General features: G+C 43.3%; 1 protein-coding gene across 1 annotated transcript in view; it reads right to left on the bottom strand.

Annotated features, from left to right (window-relative positions):
• The window catches only part of LOC120943252, a 96,177-nt gene that overhangs the window by 75,627 nt on the left and 588 nt on the right, over nt 1–19,962 (bottom strand). The window contains exons 2-6 of the mRNA XM_040356455.1: nt 16,263–16,359; nt 13,655–13,698; nt 9,303–9,482; nt 7,320–7,522; nt 914–1,020 (exon numbers count right to left, since the gene is read on the bottom strand). Of these exons, the coding sequence (XP_040212389.1) occupies nt 914–1,020; nt 7,320–7,522; nt 9,303–9,482; nt 13,655–13,698; nt 16,263–16,320 (592 nt within the window). The 5' untranslated portion in view covers nt 16,321–16,359. The remainder of the gene's footprint in view (nt 1–913; nt 1,021–7,319; nt 7,523–9,302; nt 9,483–13,654; nt 13,699–16,262; nt 16,360–19,962) is intronic.

Here is a 19,962-nt window from a genome sequence, read left to right as displayed (position 1 = left end):
TATTAGTTTAGCAAAAAAAAAAAAAAAACCCCCAGTGTTGATCAAATACCACCAAAAGAAAGCTTTATTTGTGGAAACAAAATTATAAAAATGTTGTTTGGGTACAGCTTTGCATGACTGCGCAATTGGCATTTAAAATACGACTGCGCTGAAAGCTGAAAATTGGCCTGGGCAGGAAGGGGGGAAAGTGCCTGGTATTGAAGTGGTTGAAGCAGAACTATAGGCATTTTGGATAGAGCAAGAGAGGGATATAATCCCTGTCAGATTTTTTTTCACCTTCACTTCCTGTCCCATAGCCAAACAGGATGTGAGAGGAAATCCCAGCAAATTAAGGGATTTCCTTGGGGGGGGGGGGGGGGGGGGGTACCAGGTCACCAGAACTAGTGTCCCCATTGTAATTTTATGGCTGGATATATATATATATATATATATATATATATATATATATATATATATATATATATATATATATATGTGTCCTTTATGTTAAAACTCAGCAGCTACAGTATTCGCAGTTGCAGCCTTTTCAACTTTTTTTTGTGGGTACCTGGAGCTCCTCTTTAACTTTGTTTAACAGGGTCTGGAGAAGGACCAAAGGAGGGTTGAAGTCAGCTGCAGGAGTCTGCTAAATACTGAGACAAGGGGAGGCGGAGAGGAGGGGTGCTGTGGCTGCACAGAGAGGCACAGGGTCTGGTGGAGGAGTTATGTCCTTCTCCATACTTCTGACTGCTGAGACTGAGGGTAGGGGCAGAGAGACAAGCCTTTCTGTGGTTGCAAGGAGAAGCACAGGATCTGGAAGAGGAGTTTCTGTCCTCTTCTCTGTTTGGCCAGATTCAGCCCGTGGACTTTGCGTTTGACACATGTGCCCTAAACAGCTCACTCTTTCTTAACTCAAAAAGCTGCAAGATCTTACCTGAGGTGCTATTGTAATGATAGTCCATGTATCGAATGATCCAATTAAACACAGAGCTTATGACGTTGTCGGAAAATTTATCAAACCCACTGTTGATGCCACTAAGTCTGGAAGAGAAATTAAACAGAAAAAAAAGTTTACTAAAGCATCCTTAGGATTTGATGATTCTAGTGGCCATTTTGTTCTAACATGTACCAAGCCCAGAGGGTACCACTGTCAACCTGTGTCGGTACTCAGTAAAGGTGAACTTAATAATGTCCGTTTAGAAAGGTTGGGCCAGATTCACATAGGTTAGCGGATCTTTAGATCCCCGTAACCTATGTGGTTTAAGATCCACCGCCGCAATTTTTTGAGGCAAGTGGGTAATTCACAAAACACTTACCTCAAAACTTGCGGCGGCGTATCGTAAATCCCCCGGCGGAATTCAAATTCCGCAGCTAGGGGGAGTGTACTATTCAAATCAGGTGCGTCCCCGCACCGATGGGAAATTTTCCCAGCGTGCATTGCTCCAAATGACGTCGCAAGGACGTCATTGGTTTCGATGTTTACGGAAATTACGTCCATCCGTATTCGCAATCGACTTACGCAAATGACGTAAAAAATTCAAATTTTGTCGCGGGAACGACGGCCATACTTAACATTGGCTGCGCCTAATAGAAGCAGGGGTAACTATACGCCAGGAAAACCCTTACGTAAACGGCGTAAAGTGACTGCGTCGGGCTCGCGTACGTTCGTGAATTGGCGTATTTTGCTGATTTACATATTCTTCACGTAAATCAGCGAGAACGCCCCCAGCGGCCATTTTAAAATTGCAGTTAAGATCCAACGGCGTAACACAGTTACACCTGTCGGATCTTAGGCATATCTATGCGTAACTGATTCTATGAATCAGTCGCATAGATACGACCGACATCCGCTGACACCCGATCTCGCCCGGTTCCGCATTCCTCCGATTCTGCAGACGGAGGAAAACCCTATTTTTCCTTCTGTCTGCGGATCGGATCGGCTGAGCACGGACATACGGTCAAAGTTCATCCGATCCCCCCATAGAGTAGAGCGGAGAAAAGACAGGGCGGTCCCTGCACAGTGTGCGGGGACCGCCCTGTCATCTGCCAGCTCAGCAGGGATCAACGGAGCGATCCCCACTGAGCAAGCGGAGGTTTACTGCGCAGATCATTACTGATCCGCCCCGTGTGAATGGGCTCTTGCACACCGTAGGAAGGATCCATGAAACAGAGGGACCGACAGTGATTTGTTTTAACTTTAGAGGACGCTGGCAGGGCGCATATCTGTTTGTGGGTCTGGCGCACAGATACGACGGCGCACATTTGCACTTACGTCGGCGTAACTTGTTATACGTCGGCGTAAGTGCTTTGTGAATCTGGGCCTGTGAGTGCAATCCATTATTATGGTTGATCGTAAAATAAATTAACATTGCTGTACTAGGACTCGCCTGGCGCTTCTCTCCCCTCTCTTGCTTTTATCTTCCTCGCCACCCATTTAGCAGCCTCGCCACCCATTGCAGCATTTTAACAGGGACTCATTTTAATGAGTAGTATACCCCCCATAACCTTTGATTGAAACACACACTCTGCTTCTCACAAACCTTTACTTTGCATCTTTTTGATGTCTCTTCTTTGTAATTTATACTGTGCAAGATTTATGAGCATTTGTATACTATAGTTGCAACTACCAGGTTCCTTTAGCGTGGAATTCCACACAAGCTTTGTGTGTTTTATATCTCCTGGTTAAACCTGTGAGCTATTTCAGGGATTTCATTTTTTAAGTTGAAACCTCCTTTTAGGCTTGGTTCATACTATTGCGATTTCAGATGCGACTTGAGCCACACAAAATCGCACGCCAATGGAAATCACATTGCTGTCAGCGGTGCCTATTTACATCAATGCAGCACAGCACGATATTTACAAAAAGGGTCCTGTGCTACTTTGATGAGATTCCAACGTGATTTTGGCCCATTAAACCATAAGCTGCGTGGCCAAAACGCAACCAAGTCACACTACAAAATCACACCGAAAATCGCATCAAATTGCAGCCACAGTAGTGTGAACCTAGCCTTTAGGCTGCATTCACACCTAAGCGACAGCCGCGTTCGCGTGTAGCGGCAGATTTGCCGCGAGTACAAATGTTTCAATTTTTTTTTTTTTCTAAAAGTATTCCCATTGCTGTCTATGGGAAAACGCGCCTGTCGCGTGAAAAAAAGGGTCCGGGACTTTTTTTCAGGCGACAGGCGTTGCGCGTCTATGAGATGTGAACCATCTCCATAGACAGCAATGGGAATTCTCCCCTCTAGCGGCAGAAGCGTCCCGCGTCGGGCGTTTTGTTGCTGGTATGTTTGCAGCTGAATCCGCCCAGAATTGAATATTGAACGTGTTTAATTCCCCATAGTCTAAATTGCTGGTATGTTTGCAGCTGAATCCGCCCAGAATTGAATATTGAACGTGTTTAATTCCCCATAGTCTAAATTGCTGGTATGTTTGCACTGATGAAACGCCATCTTTAATTGAAATAATGGCAACTTTTTTGCTTATGTCTTTTGCTTAACAATCTGTAGACTATCCACATACCTTGCTTTTGTTTTTGTTTCCTCCCTTTGCTTTACCCCTAAATTATGGCCTTTCCTTATCTCTATTAGCTGTCCACTTGTAAATCTGTTTCTTAAGTGAGAATTCTGCTCTGCATAGCCAGCCATTTTATTACCTTCCTAATTAGTAATTGGAAGAACACACCCCCCATTCCTAACAGTATATATCTAACCATCTCTTGGGAAAGGCACGTTTGCCTAGGGGTGGCACGTTTGCAAATGGGGTTCTTTCTCAAAGTGGGGGGATTTATCTAAGTGGGAGCACTTCTGAGCCTGCACTTCAGCGAATGCACAAAGCGTAGGAAAAGAAAAAAGAGATTTGTTAGACAGGTAACCTTGTTCACACTCTCTGCTCTTCCTCCCCCTTCTAAAATGCTCTGTCTACCACTCCTTCTGACAGCTGCATCTTCAATCCTTAAACTGGCTTTCATTCATCCCTCTTCTCCACCCCACACCTTGTATATATCACCCTCACTTCTGTCCTCCCCTTATTACTGCGCTCACCAACTCTGGCTAACTCTAAATTTACACGCCCAATACTCCAAACAACTGGGGAATGTCCCCTCATATAAATCACATTCCCACATTACCTCCCTCACCCTTCTGCTTCTCCTATCCTCTGGTGATGTATCACCAAACCCTGGGCCTCCTAACTGTGCTCAACACACCCATTACCCTACACCCTCTGGCTGCAATGCACACAATCTAGTTCCCATTACTCTTCTTCCCAAGACCAGACTCCCTTTCTCTTGCGCCCTTTGGAATGCTCGCTCCGTCTGTAACAAACTAACCTCCCTCCATGATCTCTTTATCGCTAAATCATTTAATCTTCTCGCCGTTACCGAAACCTGGCTTCACGAATCCGACACTGCGTCTCCTGCTGCTCTATCTCACGGTGGTCTTCTTTGGACTCACTCCCCCAGAGCCAGTGGACGCAAAGGAGGGGGTGTTGGAATCCTTTTAGCCCCACATAGCACCTTTCAGGTACTTCACCCACCTCCCTCTCTGTCACTCTCCTCATTTGAGGCGCATTGTGTTCGTCTCTTCTCCCCAGTTTCTCTAAGGATAGCTGTGATCTACCGGCCCCCTGGCCCAGTATCATCCTTTCTGGATGACTTCTCTGCCTGGCTACCCTACTTTCTCTCTTCTGAAATCCCCACAATCATTCTTGGCGACTTCAACATCCCTACTAATGCTAGCACTCCTGCAACTTCAAAACTTCTCAGTCTAACCTCCTCCTTTGACCTGAAGCAATGGATACAGGCTCCTACTCACTCCGAAGGCAATACCCTTGACCTTGTCTTTTCCCACCTATGCATTCCACGTAACCTCTTCAACTATCCTTACCCCCTATCTGATCACTACCTTATTAACTTCACTCTCTCCTTCTCCTCCACCTCCTCTCCACCCAAACGCCTAACAGTTTCTCGTAGAAACCTTCACCATATCAACCCTTTTCTTCTATACTCTGCGACTGACCACCTCTACGACAAAATCGCACCCCTGTCCTGCACTGACCTAGCCACTTCTGTCTACAACACTTCACTTCTAGCATCACTGGACAGACTGGCCCCCCTCACTACACGCAGAATAAGGCCCCGCCCCCTTCAACCCTGGCAAACAGATGATACCAGAAGTCTGAAAAAACACAGCCGTGCTCTTGAGCGCCAGTGGCGCAAGAGCAAGTCCAAGGAAGACTTCGTCCAGTATAAATCTGCCCTCCAAAAATACAATTCCAGCCTCCTCACTGCCAAGCAGACCTATTTCATCACCCTCATTAAAAACTTATCATCCCGTCCCCGTCAACTCTTCTCTACCTTCAACTCTCTACTTTGTCCCCCACTGCCTCCACCCACCAACTCACTCACTGCCCAGGAGATCGCCAATCACTTCAAACAGAAGATTGATACAATTCGCAAGGAGATCTCTACTGTTCAGATACCCTCCACACTTCCCACCTCATGCCCACAGGTACAATCTTTACTTCCCTCTTTCAACCCCACCACTATAGACGAGGTCGCTAAATTACTTGCCAACGTCCATCTTACCACCTGCGCTCTGGACCCTGTTCCCTCGCAAATGCTACGTTCACCCTCTGACTCTATTCTACATTCTCTAACCCACATCTTCAATCTCTCCCTCTCTTCTGGCATCTTCCCTAACTCTTTGAAACATGCACTAGTCAGCCCCATACTTAAAAAGCCCTCACTGGACCCATCCAATCTTGACAACCTACGTCCCATCTCCTTGCTCCCCTTTTTATCCAAACTCCTTGAACGTCTAGTCTACAACCGACTGAGCGTACACCTTGCTGATAATAACCTTCTTGATCCCTTTCAGTCTGGATTTCGTCCTCAACATTCCACAGAAACTGCTCTCCTAAAACTTACAAACGATATACTAACAGCCAAAACTAAGGGACACTATTCTGTGCTCCTACTCCTGGACCTCTCTGCCGCCTTTGATACGGTTGACCACCCACTCCTCCTCAAAAAACTTCACACCTTTGGTCTCCGTGACTGTACTCTTCGCTGGTTCTCTACTTACTTATCCAACCGTACCTTTAGCGTTACTTACAATTCTATTTCCTCCTCTCCTCTTCCATTCTCAGTTGGGGTCCCCCAAGGTTCTGTTCTTGGACCTCTCCTATTTTCAATCTACACCTCCTCCCTGGGTCAGCTGATAGCCTCCCACGGCTTCCAATACCATCTCTACGCTGACGACACTCAAATTTATTCCTCTACCCCTCAACTCACTAGCTCATTTTCCTCACGTATCACTAATTTACTATCAGATATTTCACTTTGGATGTCGCACCACTTCCTCAAACTCAATCTATCTAAAACGGAACTTATCATTTTCCCTCCCCCACGTGCCTCTTCCCCTGATCTCTCTGTCAAAATTAATGGCACAACTATCGGCCCATCCCCACATGTCAAGGTCCTAGGTGTAGTCCTGGACTCTGAACTGTCCTTTAAACCTCACGTTCAATCACTGTCCAAATCTTGCCGCCTCAACCTTCGCAACATCTCCAAAATACGCCCCTTTCTAACCAATGACACCACAAAGCTCTTAATTCACTCCCTGGTCATCTCTCGCCTTGATTACTGCAATTCCCTTCTCATTGGCTTACCTCTGCATACTCTAACCCCCCTTCAGTCCATCATGAATGCTGCTGCCAGACTCATCCACCTTACCAAACGCTCTGTCTCTGCTTCCCCTCTCTGTCAATCCCTCCATTGGCTTCCACTCACCCAAAGAATTAAATTCAAACTACTAACTACTACCTACAAAGCCATCCACAACTCTGCCCCCAGCTACATCACTGACCTAGTCTCTAAATACCAACCTAATCGTTCTCTTCGCTCTTCTCAAGACCTCCTACTCTCTAGCTCTCTCATCACCTGCTCCCATGCTCGTCTCCAGGACTTCTCCAGAGCCTCTCCAAGCCTATGGAACTCCTTACCCCAATATATCCGCCTATCTCCTTCTCTACTAGCTTTTAGAGGATCCCTGAAAACCCTCCTCTTCAGAGAAGCCTATCCTACCCACACCTAGCAACTGTATTTGCATTTGAGTCCATCTGATCATCCCCCACAGCTACTACCCTTTGTTCCACTTGACCCTCCCTTCTAGATTGTAAGCTCTAACGAGCAGGGCCCTCTGATCCCTCCTGTATTGAATTGTATTGTGACTGTACTGTCTTCCCTGATGTAAAGCGCTGCGCAAACTGTTGGCGCTATATAAATCCTGTATAATAATAATAATAATAATAATAATGCAGTCTTAGTGCTTGGTACTTACATGTTCTTGTAGGTGTCACAGTTTATAGTGTCCGGGATTTGTTGGACTGCTTCAGGTGTGATCCCCCCTATGAAATATCGGAAAGTTTCCTTGAAGTCTGAAGTCTGGTCCGCCATCGAGGAATTTAAACCAGATACATATTTGTTAAGCATGTAAGTCATGGCTGCTTGTCTCACCTCCGGGGTCATTATTTTTTCATCAACCTGGGAAAGGAATTGTTTGAAGCTGAAGTGTAAGTGTTTTGACATCATTTCAGTAATTCATGCAGTGCAGAATAACAAAGCAATTTCCCTATTTACCCCAATTTGGCAAAATTGAGGATTATAATTTTGTTATTTTATTATTATTACTATGCCAATAGGTATTTCAACAAAGTTTTTCTCCTGTAAATTACACATTAATATTTGCTTTGGCCACTTTCCCTTACCAGTTGTTGTTTTGCAAATAAGCTAAACCAGGGGTCATCGACCCCCGGGCCGTGGCCTTTTTGCACCCGGGCCGCAAAGGCTGCACTGTCTGATGTGTGACGGCGGAGCGAGCAGAGAGATGACATCATCTCTCACTGCCCACCTGCATCACCGCTCTTCCGCGCTCACAGCGGGGCTGCTATACTGCTGGAGGTGAGGCGGGGGAGCAGAGACATGAGATCATTTCTCACCACCCGCCCCCCATCACCGCTGTTCTCCCTCAATACCCACTACTCCAGGCTTTCCTCTGAACTAATGCGCACGCCTGTTCTGCCACCACTACAGTGACAATCTTCATGTGGTGGCGGGTGACAATCCACATCTGGTAGCAGGCGACGTGGCAAATGACAAGTGACAGGCTGCATCTGATGGCAGGCGACGTGGCAAGTGAAAAAACTAGGGCTGTGCAAATTAACTTTTAATTAATCGATCAATCTTTAATTTTTTTGATCAATCAATATCTTTTTGATCGATTTAAATTCTTTTGATTGGTACTCACCTCTCCGCTGGCTTCTGGGCCTTCAGGGAGTTCCATCGGAGATCCAGTAACGTCACGGACACCGGCTGGGCTTGCCATGTCCATCTGCATGCCGGTGGGACCTTACTATCGGCCACATGCAAGGGCTGTTACACTTCCCTCTATCAACCTGGGATTCTACAGCCATCCACTGGGAGTTGTGATAGTTCCCTTCATGGGACATCTACATGCCGACGGACTGATGTTAACCTCTCCTCATCTGGATTCAGCAGTGGTATTGTTGTACACATTTTTATACCAGTATCATACTTAGCTACATGTTTTTATGACTGCTTTTGGTACCGTTTTGTATTACTCGCACCATTTTTACAGTTTATGTAGCTACATCGATTTTATCTCCAGTGCAATATTTATTTGGTTACCTACTTGAAGACTATAAAAGTTTTAATGCTATTCCCATCGAGCGCTGCCTTTGTGTGTTGGGAATCGGCCTGCAAGGAGATCAGCTAAATGTAGTTGGATCTGTATGTGCGTTATAATTAATCGGAATGTTGATCAGTAACAGCCCTAGAAAAAAACACATCTGGTTGCAGGCGACGTGGCAAGGGACAAAACGCATCTGGTGGCAGGCGACGTGGCAAGGCACAAAAACGCATCTGGTGGCAGGCGACGTGGCAAAGGGACAAAACGCATCTTGTGGCAGGTGACATGGCAAGTGAAAAAACATATCTGGTGGCACGTGATGTGGCAAGTGACAAACTGCATCTGGTGGCAGATGACGTGGCAAGAGACAAAACGCATCTGGTGGCAGGTGACGTGGCAAGGGACAAAATGCAATGCATCTGGTGGCAGGCGACACAGCAATGGACAAAATGCATCTGGTGACAGGGAAGGGACAAAACGCATCTGGTAGCCCCCCCCCCCCCCTCCCCGGGCCTTGACACAATTACATTTGCTTCCACAACATTGGGGACCATTAAGCCAAACTACAAAGTTACACAAAAGTATTGCAGGCCTTCATTTAGCATGAACCCTTACCTCCGCAAATTTCATGTTAAAACTAATCATGAATGTGAGCACTTGCTGTCTAGTGGTGGCGCTGTCCTGTGCCTTCAGAGAATCCAAGACCGTCATTGTTTTACTCACATCCGTCAAAGCATTAGAGCTCATAAGGTATTCAACTTTCTGTGGGATGCTGGTCTCAGAGATGATTTCTAACTGGAATAACAATGTTTAGCGTTATCGTCCAAGTTTTATCCATAATATGATACAAATTTCAAATGTTGAAAAAAAAAATCTATTTAGTTTTGATCGTCAGAAAAAAATAAGTTGGCATCAGCCTGTTGAATCTCCATCACAGCAGCTCTAAAACTGGAAGAGGGAAGGGCAACCCTAGAAGGTAATCAGGTGCTAACAATATATAGGAAAAGAGAACAGGGGGACAGAGGGATGAACTGCTACTGCTCCTTCACTGTCCAATCACAGGAGCAGCAAAGAGGGACCCGAGAAGAGGAGGATCTGGGCTACTCTTTACAAAACCAACTGCCCAGAGGAGGCAAGTATGACATGTTTGTTATTTTTAGAAAATAAAAAAATAGACTTTACAATCACTTTAAAGCGGGAGTTCACCCATTTATTAAATTTTTTTTTTTCTCCCCTTAGATTCCTGCTCGCTTTGTCTAGGGGAATCGGCTATTTGTATTAAAATATGAGCAGTATTTACCCGTTTTCGAGATGCATCTTCTTCCGTCGCTTCCGGGTATGGGTCTTCGGGAGCAGGCGTTCCTTCTTGATTGACAGTCTTCCGAGAGGCTTCCGACGGTCGCATCCATCGCGTCACTCGTAGCCGAAAGAAGCCGAACGTCGGTGCGGCTCTATACTGCGCCTGCACACCGACGTTCGGCTTCTTTCGGAAAATCGTGACGCGATGGATGCGACCGTCGGAAGCCTCTCGGAAGACTGTCAATCAAGAAGGAACGCCCATTCCCGCAGCCCATACCTGGAAGCGACGGAGAGGATGCATCTCGTAAACGGGTAAGTACTGCACATATTTTAAAACAAATAGCCGATTCCCCTAGAGAAAACGAGCAGGAATCTAAGGGGAAAAAGTGCCCTCTAAGGGTGAACCCCCGCTTTAAGTTATTTTAGTTAGTTATTATTTCAGATTTTCAATTTTCCGGGATTGCAATATTTCCGGATTTCAAAATTTCTGTTTTTCTTTATAATTTTCGATTTTTATTAAAATTTCCGATTTTTATTTACATTTCCGAATTTCAGATATTTTTTTTTCTAATTTCTGAATTTCAGATTTTTTCAGATTTCAGATTTTTTATGAATTTCCGTTTTTTCTTTTTGCAACTTTTTTAGAATATTCGGAAAAGTTCGTCAAACGTGTTTTTCGTTAATTCGAATATTTGCCAATTAACGAATTTGTCAAAAATCGTTAAACGAATTTGTAACTAAACTAATTGCATATGTCTACTAATAGGTGTCCCTCATTTCAAAAAGTTGTGAGGTAGGGTTCAGCTTTAGGCCCCTTTTCCTAAATAGCTTCCTTTACCTTAGTGCAGTCCTCCTTCACTTACCTCATCCTTCCATTTTGCTTTTAAATGTCCTTATTTCTTCTGAGAAATCCTCACTTCCTGTTCTTCTGTCTGTAACTCCACACAGTAATGTAAGGCTTTCTCCCTGGTATGGAGTGTTGTGCTCGCCCCTCCCTTGGACTACAGGAGAGTCAGGACGCTCTCTACGTTGCCGATGGAGAAAGGAGCTGTGTGTTAGTGTGTGTCCTGACTCTCCTGTAGTCCAAAGGAGGGGGCGAGCACGACACTCCACACCAGGGAGAAAGCCTTGCATTACTGTGTGGAGTTACAGACAGAAGAACAGGAAGTGAGGATTTCTCAGAAGAAATAAGGACATTTAAAAGAAAAATGGAAGGATGAGGTAAGTGAAGGAGGACTGCACTAAGGTAAAGGAAGCTATTTAGAAAATAAAAAACAAACCTTTACAACCCCTTTAAGCTGTTTCTGATTATGTTAGGACAACAATTAAAATGTTGTGCAGTATGCAGTAGAGAATACTAGTGCTTGAAAATTTGCAAACTCAACAGCTAAAACATGCAAAGAAAAAAAAAAAAAAAAAAAAAAACACCCCCCAAAAAGGTTTATCAAGAAATTCAAGGTATACTTGATAGGAGTTTTTTTAGCCTTTTTTGAGAAATTCTATATAAAGCTAGTAAATGTACAAAATATAGGGGATCTGAAAGATATATTTGGGTATGGGACCTCGCACAAAACACAAGGTTATGAGCCTAAGGAATAAACAAATCTAAAATGGCTCTTATGAGCTTCTTACTAACTTAAATATAGATCAAACGTTTTTAAGGATCTGCCTATACTACATGGTTGCTGAATTGGACCATCACTCCAAAATGAGGACATGATGGCAATGCTGTCTAAGCTGTTTTCATTCAATTTTTTTGTGCATACTTTTGTGAATAAGCAAAATAAATTGGATAAAAGTAACACATCGTCCAACCACACAGCCTGGGACTTACACCCATTTGACTGTGCTTGATTTAAATAGATCTCATTATGATCTATCTAGGCAGCAACTAGCTACATTGGCCCGGATTCACATACATCGGCGCAAATTTATGCGGGCGTAGCGTATCTAATATACGCTACGCCGGCGCAGCGCACAGAAGCAAGCACTGGATTCACAAAGCACTTGCTCCCACTCGCTCTTAGGGCCCATTCACACCTCCGCAACAAGTAACGGCGCGTACACGGCGTATTTTGCCGCGAATAGTGTAACTTTTTTTTTTTTTTTTTTTTTTTTTACAAATCCTTCCCATTGCTTTGTATGGCCGAACGCCAATTCCGCCTGAAAAAAAGGGTCCGGGACTTTTTTTCAGGCGGCAGGCGTACGGCATCTATGAGATGTGAACCATCTCATAGACAGCAATGGGAATTCTCCCCTCCAGCGGCACGAGTGTCCGGCGTCGGGCGTTTTGTCGCGGAGGTGTGAATGGGGCCTTAAAGATACGCTGGGTTTCCTTGGCGTCAGCCAGCGTAGGTGGAAGTGGGTGTGAGCCATGCTAATGAGGTGTGACCCCATGCAAATGATGGGGCAAGCGCCATAGAAGTACTTAAAATGAGTGCGCATGCTCAGAATCACGTCGGAACTACTCCCTAAGATACGACGGATCACTGCCTAAGACGTGTACGTAACCTATGTCCAGCCCTATTCAAGTACTACGTAAACAACGTAAAATACGACGGCTCTGTTCCCTGGTCCATACCTTAGCATGAGTTGCGCCTCATATATGGGGAATAACTTTATGCCGGACGTACGAGTTACGCAAACCTCGTATATTATGCGCCGGGCGCAAATACGTGAATCGGCGTATCTCCTTCATTTGCATATGTGCATAGAAAATCAATGGGTGCGGCAAATGCGCCCAGCGTAAATATGCGACCACGATACGACGGCGTAGGCAAGTTACGTCGGTCGTAGGAAGCCTATTTTTAGGCGTATCTCAGATTGTGGGCACAGCGCACAGATACGACGGCGCATAGTTAGACTTACGCTGCGTTTCTCGAGATGCGTCGGCGTAAGTGCTTTGTGAATCCGGGCCATTCAGTTTATCTTTTTTCATATAAAGTAATGGAAATGTGATTAGGAAGTTCAATATTATGAGGTTGTCAATGTTTCCTTTATGGAAATCATATCTCCTTTTTAAGAAGGAAACCACGAAAGAGCTAAGACTAGATGAGATCTCAAAGAAAAAAACAAACACTCAACCTATAGTAGTCAAAAAATGTAGATGCCGTCATATTGTGATTCTTCGACCTTCAAGCAAGTCATTTTTTAAGGTATGACTTTAATTCAGGCCACAATTTCAAAATTAGCAACACAAAATGACAGACATCTGTTTATTTTATTTTAATTTATTTCTTTCAAATTATTTTATTTTCAGAAATAAAATAAAAATTACAATAAATCACAATACATATCAATATGAACATAACCTAGTAAATGTCAGCAGGAACTAAAAAAGACTTACAGAGAGAAGGATATAGAAAATCTCCCCCCTTCAGATTTGAGAAGGAGAGAAAAAAAATAAAGATTAAAAATTAAAGATCATACATTGTAATAAAATATGTGAGTATTAAAAGTTAAACAATTAAAAAAAAAAAAAATGATATATTGATGTAAGAAAGAGAAAGGACTCCTTATATAAGCTAGCTCAATAGAAATAAGGATACTTATAATCTCCTGGTGCCCCTATCGGGTTCAGACATCTGTTTATTTTATATACAGAACAAGAATTCTCCAATCCTAGGCAGCAGATAATAAAAGAATAAATACACATTTTAAATACTTACAGTATTGCGTGTTGTCTGACTTGTCTGTCCATTTATACAGTGATCTAAACATAACACAAATGACAATTAGAATTTATTTTAACCATCCCAGCTATAGCCAAATGATGTCCGCAGGAAGGATCTCCCATCCTGGGCGGGCGTCATATGATGTCCTGGGTTTCTCGGCCGCTTAGGGGGCGCGCGCGCCCGCCACGTCGTTTGGGAGCCGATGCGCGTGACCGGCAGCTGCGATGTCCGCCGGGCACCCACGATTGCCTGATAACAAAGCAGAGACCTCCACATCCTGTCTTTGGAGAGGAGACGGATAGTGTGTTCCCCGTACAAAGGAACACCGATTGGTCTCCTCCCCTTGTGAGTCCCCTCCCCCTACAGTTAGAATCACTCCCTAGGTAACATATTTAACTCCTTGATCGACCCCTAGTGTTAACTCCTTTCCTGCCAGTGACATTTATACAGTAATCAGTGCATTTTTATAGCACTAATCTCTGTATAAGTGTGAATGGTCCCAAAATGGTGTCAAAAGTGTCCGATATGTCCGCTGCAATGTCACAGTCCTGATAAATATTGCAGATCACTGCCATTAGAGCCCTTTCACACTGGTGCGTTTTTGCTGTGTTTTTGACGCGTTTTCGCGGTAAAAATAACGCTATTAAAACAATCGCTCATAAAACGCTCCCCATGCATCTCAATGGACCCTTTCACACTGAGGCGTTGCACTGGAGGAGCGTTAAGAAAAGTCCTGCAAGCAGCATCTTTGGAGCAGCTTTTGAGCGCTGAAAAAAACGCTCCAAAAACACCCCTCTCCATTGAAATGAATTGAAAACGCTGTAAAAACGTGGTAAAAACGCGGTAAAACGCGGTAAAATCGCAGTGTTTTACCGCTATTTTAACGCTCCGCCATAAGCGTTTCCAGTGTGAAAGGGCTCTTACTAGTAAAAAAATAAAAACATATAAAAATGCCATAAATCTATCCCCTATTTTGTAGACGCTACAACTTTTGCGCAAACCAATCAATATATACTTATTGCGACTTTTTTTACCAAAAATATGTAGAAGAATGCATATCGGCCTAAACTGAGGACATTTTTTATTTTTTTTTTAAATTGGGATATTTATTATAGCAAAATAAATATATAAACACAGCAGCTCCAAAACTCTGCTAAATGCCTATGTGTTCATGGACACAAAGGGGTTGATTTACTAAAAGCAAATAGACTGTGCACTTAGCAAAAACTCTGCAAGAGCAGCTGCTCCAGAGCTTAGTAAATGAGCAGAAGCTCTGTCTGACTTCCATCATCCAATCATGTGCAAGCAAAACTTTTTTTTTTTTTTTTCCTTGCACGTGTTTGAGTATTCTTTACAAAGTGAAGATTTACCTAATTTACTAAGCACTGGATTAACTGCAATTTGTAAAGTGCACAATCTTTTTGCCTTTTAGTAAACCAACCCCATATGCTTTTATGGAGTTAAGTTTAGGAGCTTTGGCAAAAAAACGCCAAAAGCTCCTAAAAGAATATATTCCATGTTGGAGCAAATTTGATCACACTAGATCAGCTGCAGGTTTACTGTCCTGAGAACACTTTTTCAGTTACTTTTTTTTAGTCTTTTAATTGAACTCGAAGGGCATATGTTATTTTTTAACCTGACTTTCTATATACAGTATACGTAACAAATGGCTATACAGTGCAACACATTTCAAATACCTTAAAATGTGCATACAAGCTTAAGAATAAGAAGCATATAGGCCCAGATTCTCGTAGAATGGCGTAAAAATGGGTGGGCGTAACGTATCTGATTTACGTTACGCCGCCGCAAGTTTTTCAGGCAAGTGCTTTATTCGCAAAGCACTTGCGTGTAAAGTTGCGGCGTAACGTAAATCACCCGGCGGAATTCAAATTCGGCGGGTAGGGGGCGTGTTTCATTTAAATGAAGCGCGTCCGTGCGCCGAACGAACTGCGCATGCTCCGTCCCTAAAAAATCCCGGCGTGCATTGCTCTAAATGACGTCATTGGCTTGGACGTGGACGTAAATTACGTCCAGCACCATTCACGGACGACTTATGCAAACGCAAACAACGACGGCCATACTTAACATTGGTTGCGCCTCATATAGCAGGGGCAACTTTACGCCAGGAAAAGCCTAACGTAAACGTCGTAACTTTACTGCGTCGGCCGCGCGTACGTTCGGGAATTCGCGTATCTAGCTAATTTGCATACTTGACGGGGAAATCGACGGAAGCGCCACCTAGCGGGTAAAAAAAAAAATTGCAGTTAAGATCCGACGGCGTAAGAGACTTGATATCTATGCGTAACTGATTCTAAGAATCAGTCGCATAGATACGACGGCCCAGATTAGGACTTACGACGGCATACATGGCGCTGCGCCGTCGTAAGCCCTTTGAGAATCTGGGCCATAGTTCCTGTAAATCCAAGATAACAATGTACTATTTAGCATGTCTTTTTATGATGTTCCTTCAGTGGATTGCTGAGCCAAAATCAAGTTGGCTACATTCATATTGCCCAAGGCATGTTCTCTATGAAAATTAATTGTAATACTAAGGTCAGGTTAATTGCCAACAAACAAAGTACAATAAAAAAAAAAAACTTACTTGAAAGCAGTATTCCTGACATAAATAAAAGGACAGTTGAGGCCGATATCCTGACCATCCTTCCAGACACTTGTCTGTGTCTGTGCTCCTCTCTGTACTGTAGATAATCATATTTGTAGTTATTGATATATAAACTGGTTGATTGACTGTCATAAAGGTATGCATGTTGTTATCCAATCTCAATTTAGAATAATTACATAATGCAGTCTAAATTGTAGGGTAGGTGCAAAAAAATCCTGAACATGCTACCTAGAATTAAAATAAAGAACTGGTCCAACATGGCCCATAGAGTTCAAAAACTTTCTATAACTTTTGACTGAAGGGAAAAAAGGGAAGGGAAACTTTCTACAACTTTTGACTGAAGGGAAAACTGAAAGGAAAATTGTAATGGTTAACAGTTTAATTTTTAAACCAATTGTCAGAACATTTGGGGGTCAAAATAATTTATATTTATATATGTATAAGGCCGAATATTGTATATTTTTCATATTCATATATATTTGACATGAGATAAGCCATTTTGGCTCTTAAGTTGAAATTAAGTTCATAGCTCATGAATAGACAGTGGTTTTATGTCTTACAAAGAGACTATGGCCCTGATTCACAAAGCACTTGCGCCAACATATCTCAAGATACGCCGTCGTAAGTACAAATGTGCGCCGTCATATCTATGCGCCGACCCACAAACTAAGATACGCCTAAAAATAGGCTTCATCCGACAGACGTAACTTGCCTACGCCGGCGTATCGTGGGCGCATATTTACGCTGGACGCATGTGGCGCTCCCATTGATTTCCTATACAAATATGGAAATGAGGGAGATACGTCGATTCACGAATGTACTTGCGCCCAGGGCATAATATACGCGGTTTGCGTAAGTCGTACGTCCGGCGTAAAGTTATTCCCCATATATGAGGCGCAACCCATGCAAAGTTATGGACCAGGGAACACAAGCCGTCATATCTTTTGTCGTTTACGTTGTACGTGAATATGACTAGGCGTAGGTTACGTTCACGTCGTAGGCAGTGATCCGGCGTATCTTAGGGAGTAGTTCCGACGTGATTGTGAGCATGCGCACTGGATGCGTCCACGGGACGGCGCATGCGCCGTTCGTTATTCGTATCTTTATGGCGCTCGGCCCATCATTTGCATGGGGTCACTCCTCATTTGCATGGCTCACGCCCACTTCCACTTACAACGATTTACGCCTAAGAAACCCAGCGCAGATTTGGTGGCAAGTGCTTTGTGAATTCGGTGCTTGCCTCTCTGCGTCGGCGTGGCGTAAAGAAGGCCATACTTAACATTGACTAGTCCAGCTATTTGATGGAATAACTTTACGCCTGAAAACGCCTTACGTAAACGGCATATCTTTACTGCGACGGGCGCACGTACGTTCGTGAATAGGCGTATCTAGTCATTTATATATTCTACGCCGAACTCAACGGAAGCACCACCTAGCGGCCAGCCTAAATATTGCACCCTAAGATACGACGGCGCAGGCTGACGTATCTTAGCTAGGTTTAAGTGTATCTCAGTTTGAGAATACACTTAAACTTAGGACGGCGCAGATTCTGAGTTAGGTCGGCGCATCTACTGATACGCCGGCCTAACTCTCTCTGAATCTAGCTATAAGACTGGGATGCTATTAGAGTTCATGTGTGTGTAAAAGCCAGGTGTCCCAATACTTTTGGCCATATAGTGTATGTATGTATACCCTAAAAGTTTGAACTTGAATAGCTAGAAGAAGCACTATTCCAAATAAATAAAAAAAAAAAAACATCAAGTGGCTATTTACATATTTTTTAAGTGTTTTTACACTCTAAATAGAGAGCGCAACCCTTCTTAAAAATGTACTGGGGTGGGATTGTTTTATATTTCTGACACCAATCCAAATGAGAGTATAAAAGCTGGATCAGCATTAATTACTGTGAAACCGAACATCATATTAATAACAATGAATCTACATACTGATGAATATGGAAAAGGCTCTATGAATAATGGTAGTAGAACTCGTCTCAAACCAGATCAGCAGCATAACTGATATAAAAAGCTGTATTGCGCAACATAGTCTGGGAATAATAACAGCAGCAAAAACATTAATGTACGACTGTAAACTGAATTTCCTCTTCTTTAGCTGTAAATTTTAACGTTTTTCCTGAATAAATAAAAAGTTTCTTTGTTTAGACCAATATTTGTTTTAAGATGAAATGTAAAAAAAAAAAATACGTGTTTTTTGAGGCAACAAAGGCAAAGGACCCACAAAAGTCCATATAAATGCAAAAATACCTAAACGTGGAATGGATTAAATGTATATAAGCAGTTTAATATACTTTTTTTTTTTTTTTTATGAGAATCATTTATGTTGATTTTTGGATCTCTTAAAATATATCTAAAGGCAAAAAGTTTTCTTTGCATTTAGATAGAGTGGAGAGGGATTAGAACACCATTCAGGTTTTTATTGTGTGCGTCTCTGTTAGGGAGAATCACCCTATATATTTGTCCTGTTTACCATTATCACTGAAAGTGAAAGAAGACTCAAAATTTTGGGTTGTCCCCAGAAAAGTAATAGAAGGCAAAACTTCCAATGGGGACACTGGTTATGGTGACCTTGGGTCCCCAAGAGATATCCTTAATTTACAGGAATTTCCTCTCACTCTTTGTATTGGCCATGAGACAAGATGTGAAGGTAAATATCCCCAATCGGACACAGAAGGCAAAAAATAAACCAACAGGGGCTGTAACCCCCCCTTACTCTATCCACAATGAAAAATAAAATCTATAGTTCTACTTTAACTTCTTGAGACCCGCGCTATAGCCGAATGACGGCTACAGCGCGGATCTGAATATCCAACTGGACGTCAATTGACATCCGCCCCTTTGGGGCGTTCCCCGCGCGCAGCGGGGAAACTCTGTGTTGGCCGTGTCCCTTGGACACAGCCAATTACAGATCGCCGCGATTGGCCAATCAGAGTGGCCGTTTGCGATGCGATCTGTGCGGCCAATGAGAGATGATCTCATATGTAAACATATGAGATCATCTCTCATTGCCGGCTCACACAGAGACAGCGTCCTGTCTCTGGAGAGGAGACCGATCTGTGTCCCTTGTACATAGGGACACAGATCGGTCACCTCCCCCAGTCACCCCCCCCCTCCACCTACAGTTAGAACACAATGCAGGGAATACATTTAACCCCTTCCTCACCCCCTAGTGTTAACCCCTTCAATGCCAGTCACATTTATACAGTAATTAGTGCATATTTATAGCACTAATCGCAGTATAAATGTGAATGGCGCCAAAAATGTGTCAAAAGTGTCCGATGTGTCCGCCATAACGTCGCAGTCCCAATAAAAATCGCAGATCGCCGCCATTTCTAGTAAAAAAAATAATAATAATTCTGTCCCCTATTTTGTAGGCGCTATAACTTTTGCGCTTATTGCGATTTATTTATTTTTTTTACCAAAAATACGTAGAAGAATATGTATCGGCCTAAACTGAGAAACATTTTAAATTGGCACATTTACTATAGCAACAAGTAAAAAATATTGTATTTTTTTTCAAAATTGTCGCTCTTTTTTGTTTATAGCGCAAAAAAGAAAAACCGCACAGGCGATCAAATACCACCAAAAGAAAGCTCTACTTGTGGGGAAAAAAGGACGTCAATTTTGTTTGGGAGCCACATCGCACGACCGCGTAATTGTCA

This window comes from Rana temporaria, chromosome 6 (assembly GCF_905171775.1).
Source record: "Rana temporaria chromosome 6, aRanTem1.1, whole genome shotgun sequence".
Classification (NCBI taxonomy): domain Eukaryota; kingdom Metazoa; phylum Chordata; class Amphibia; order Anura; family Ranidae; genus Rana; species Rana temporaria.
This window is presented reverse-complemented; position numbering and strand designations above follow the sequence as displayed.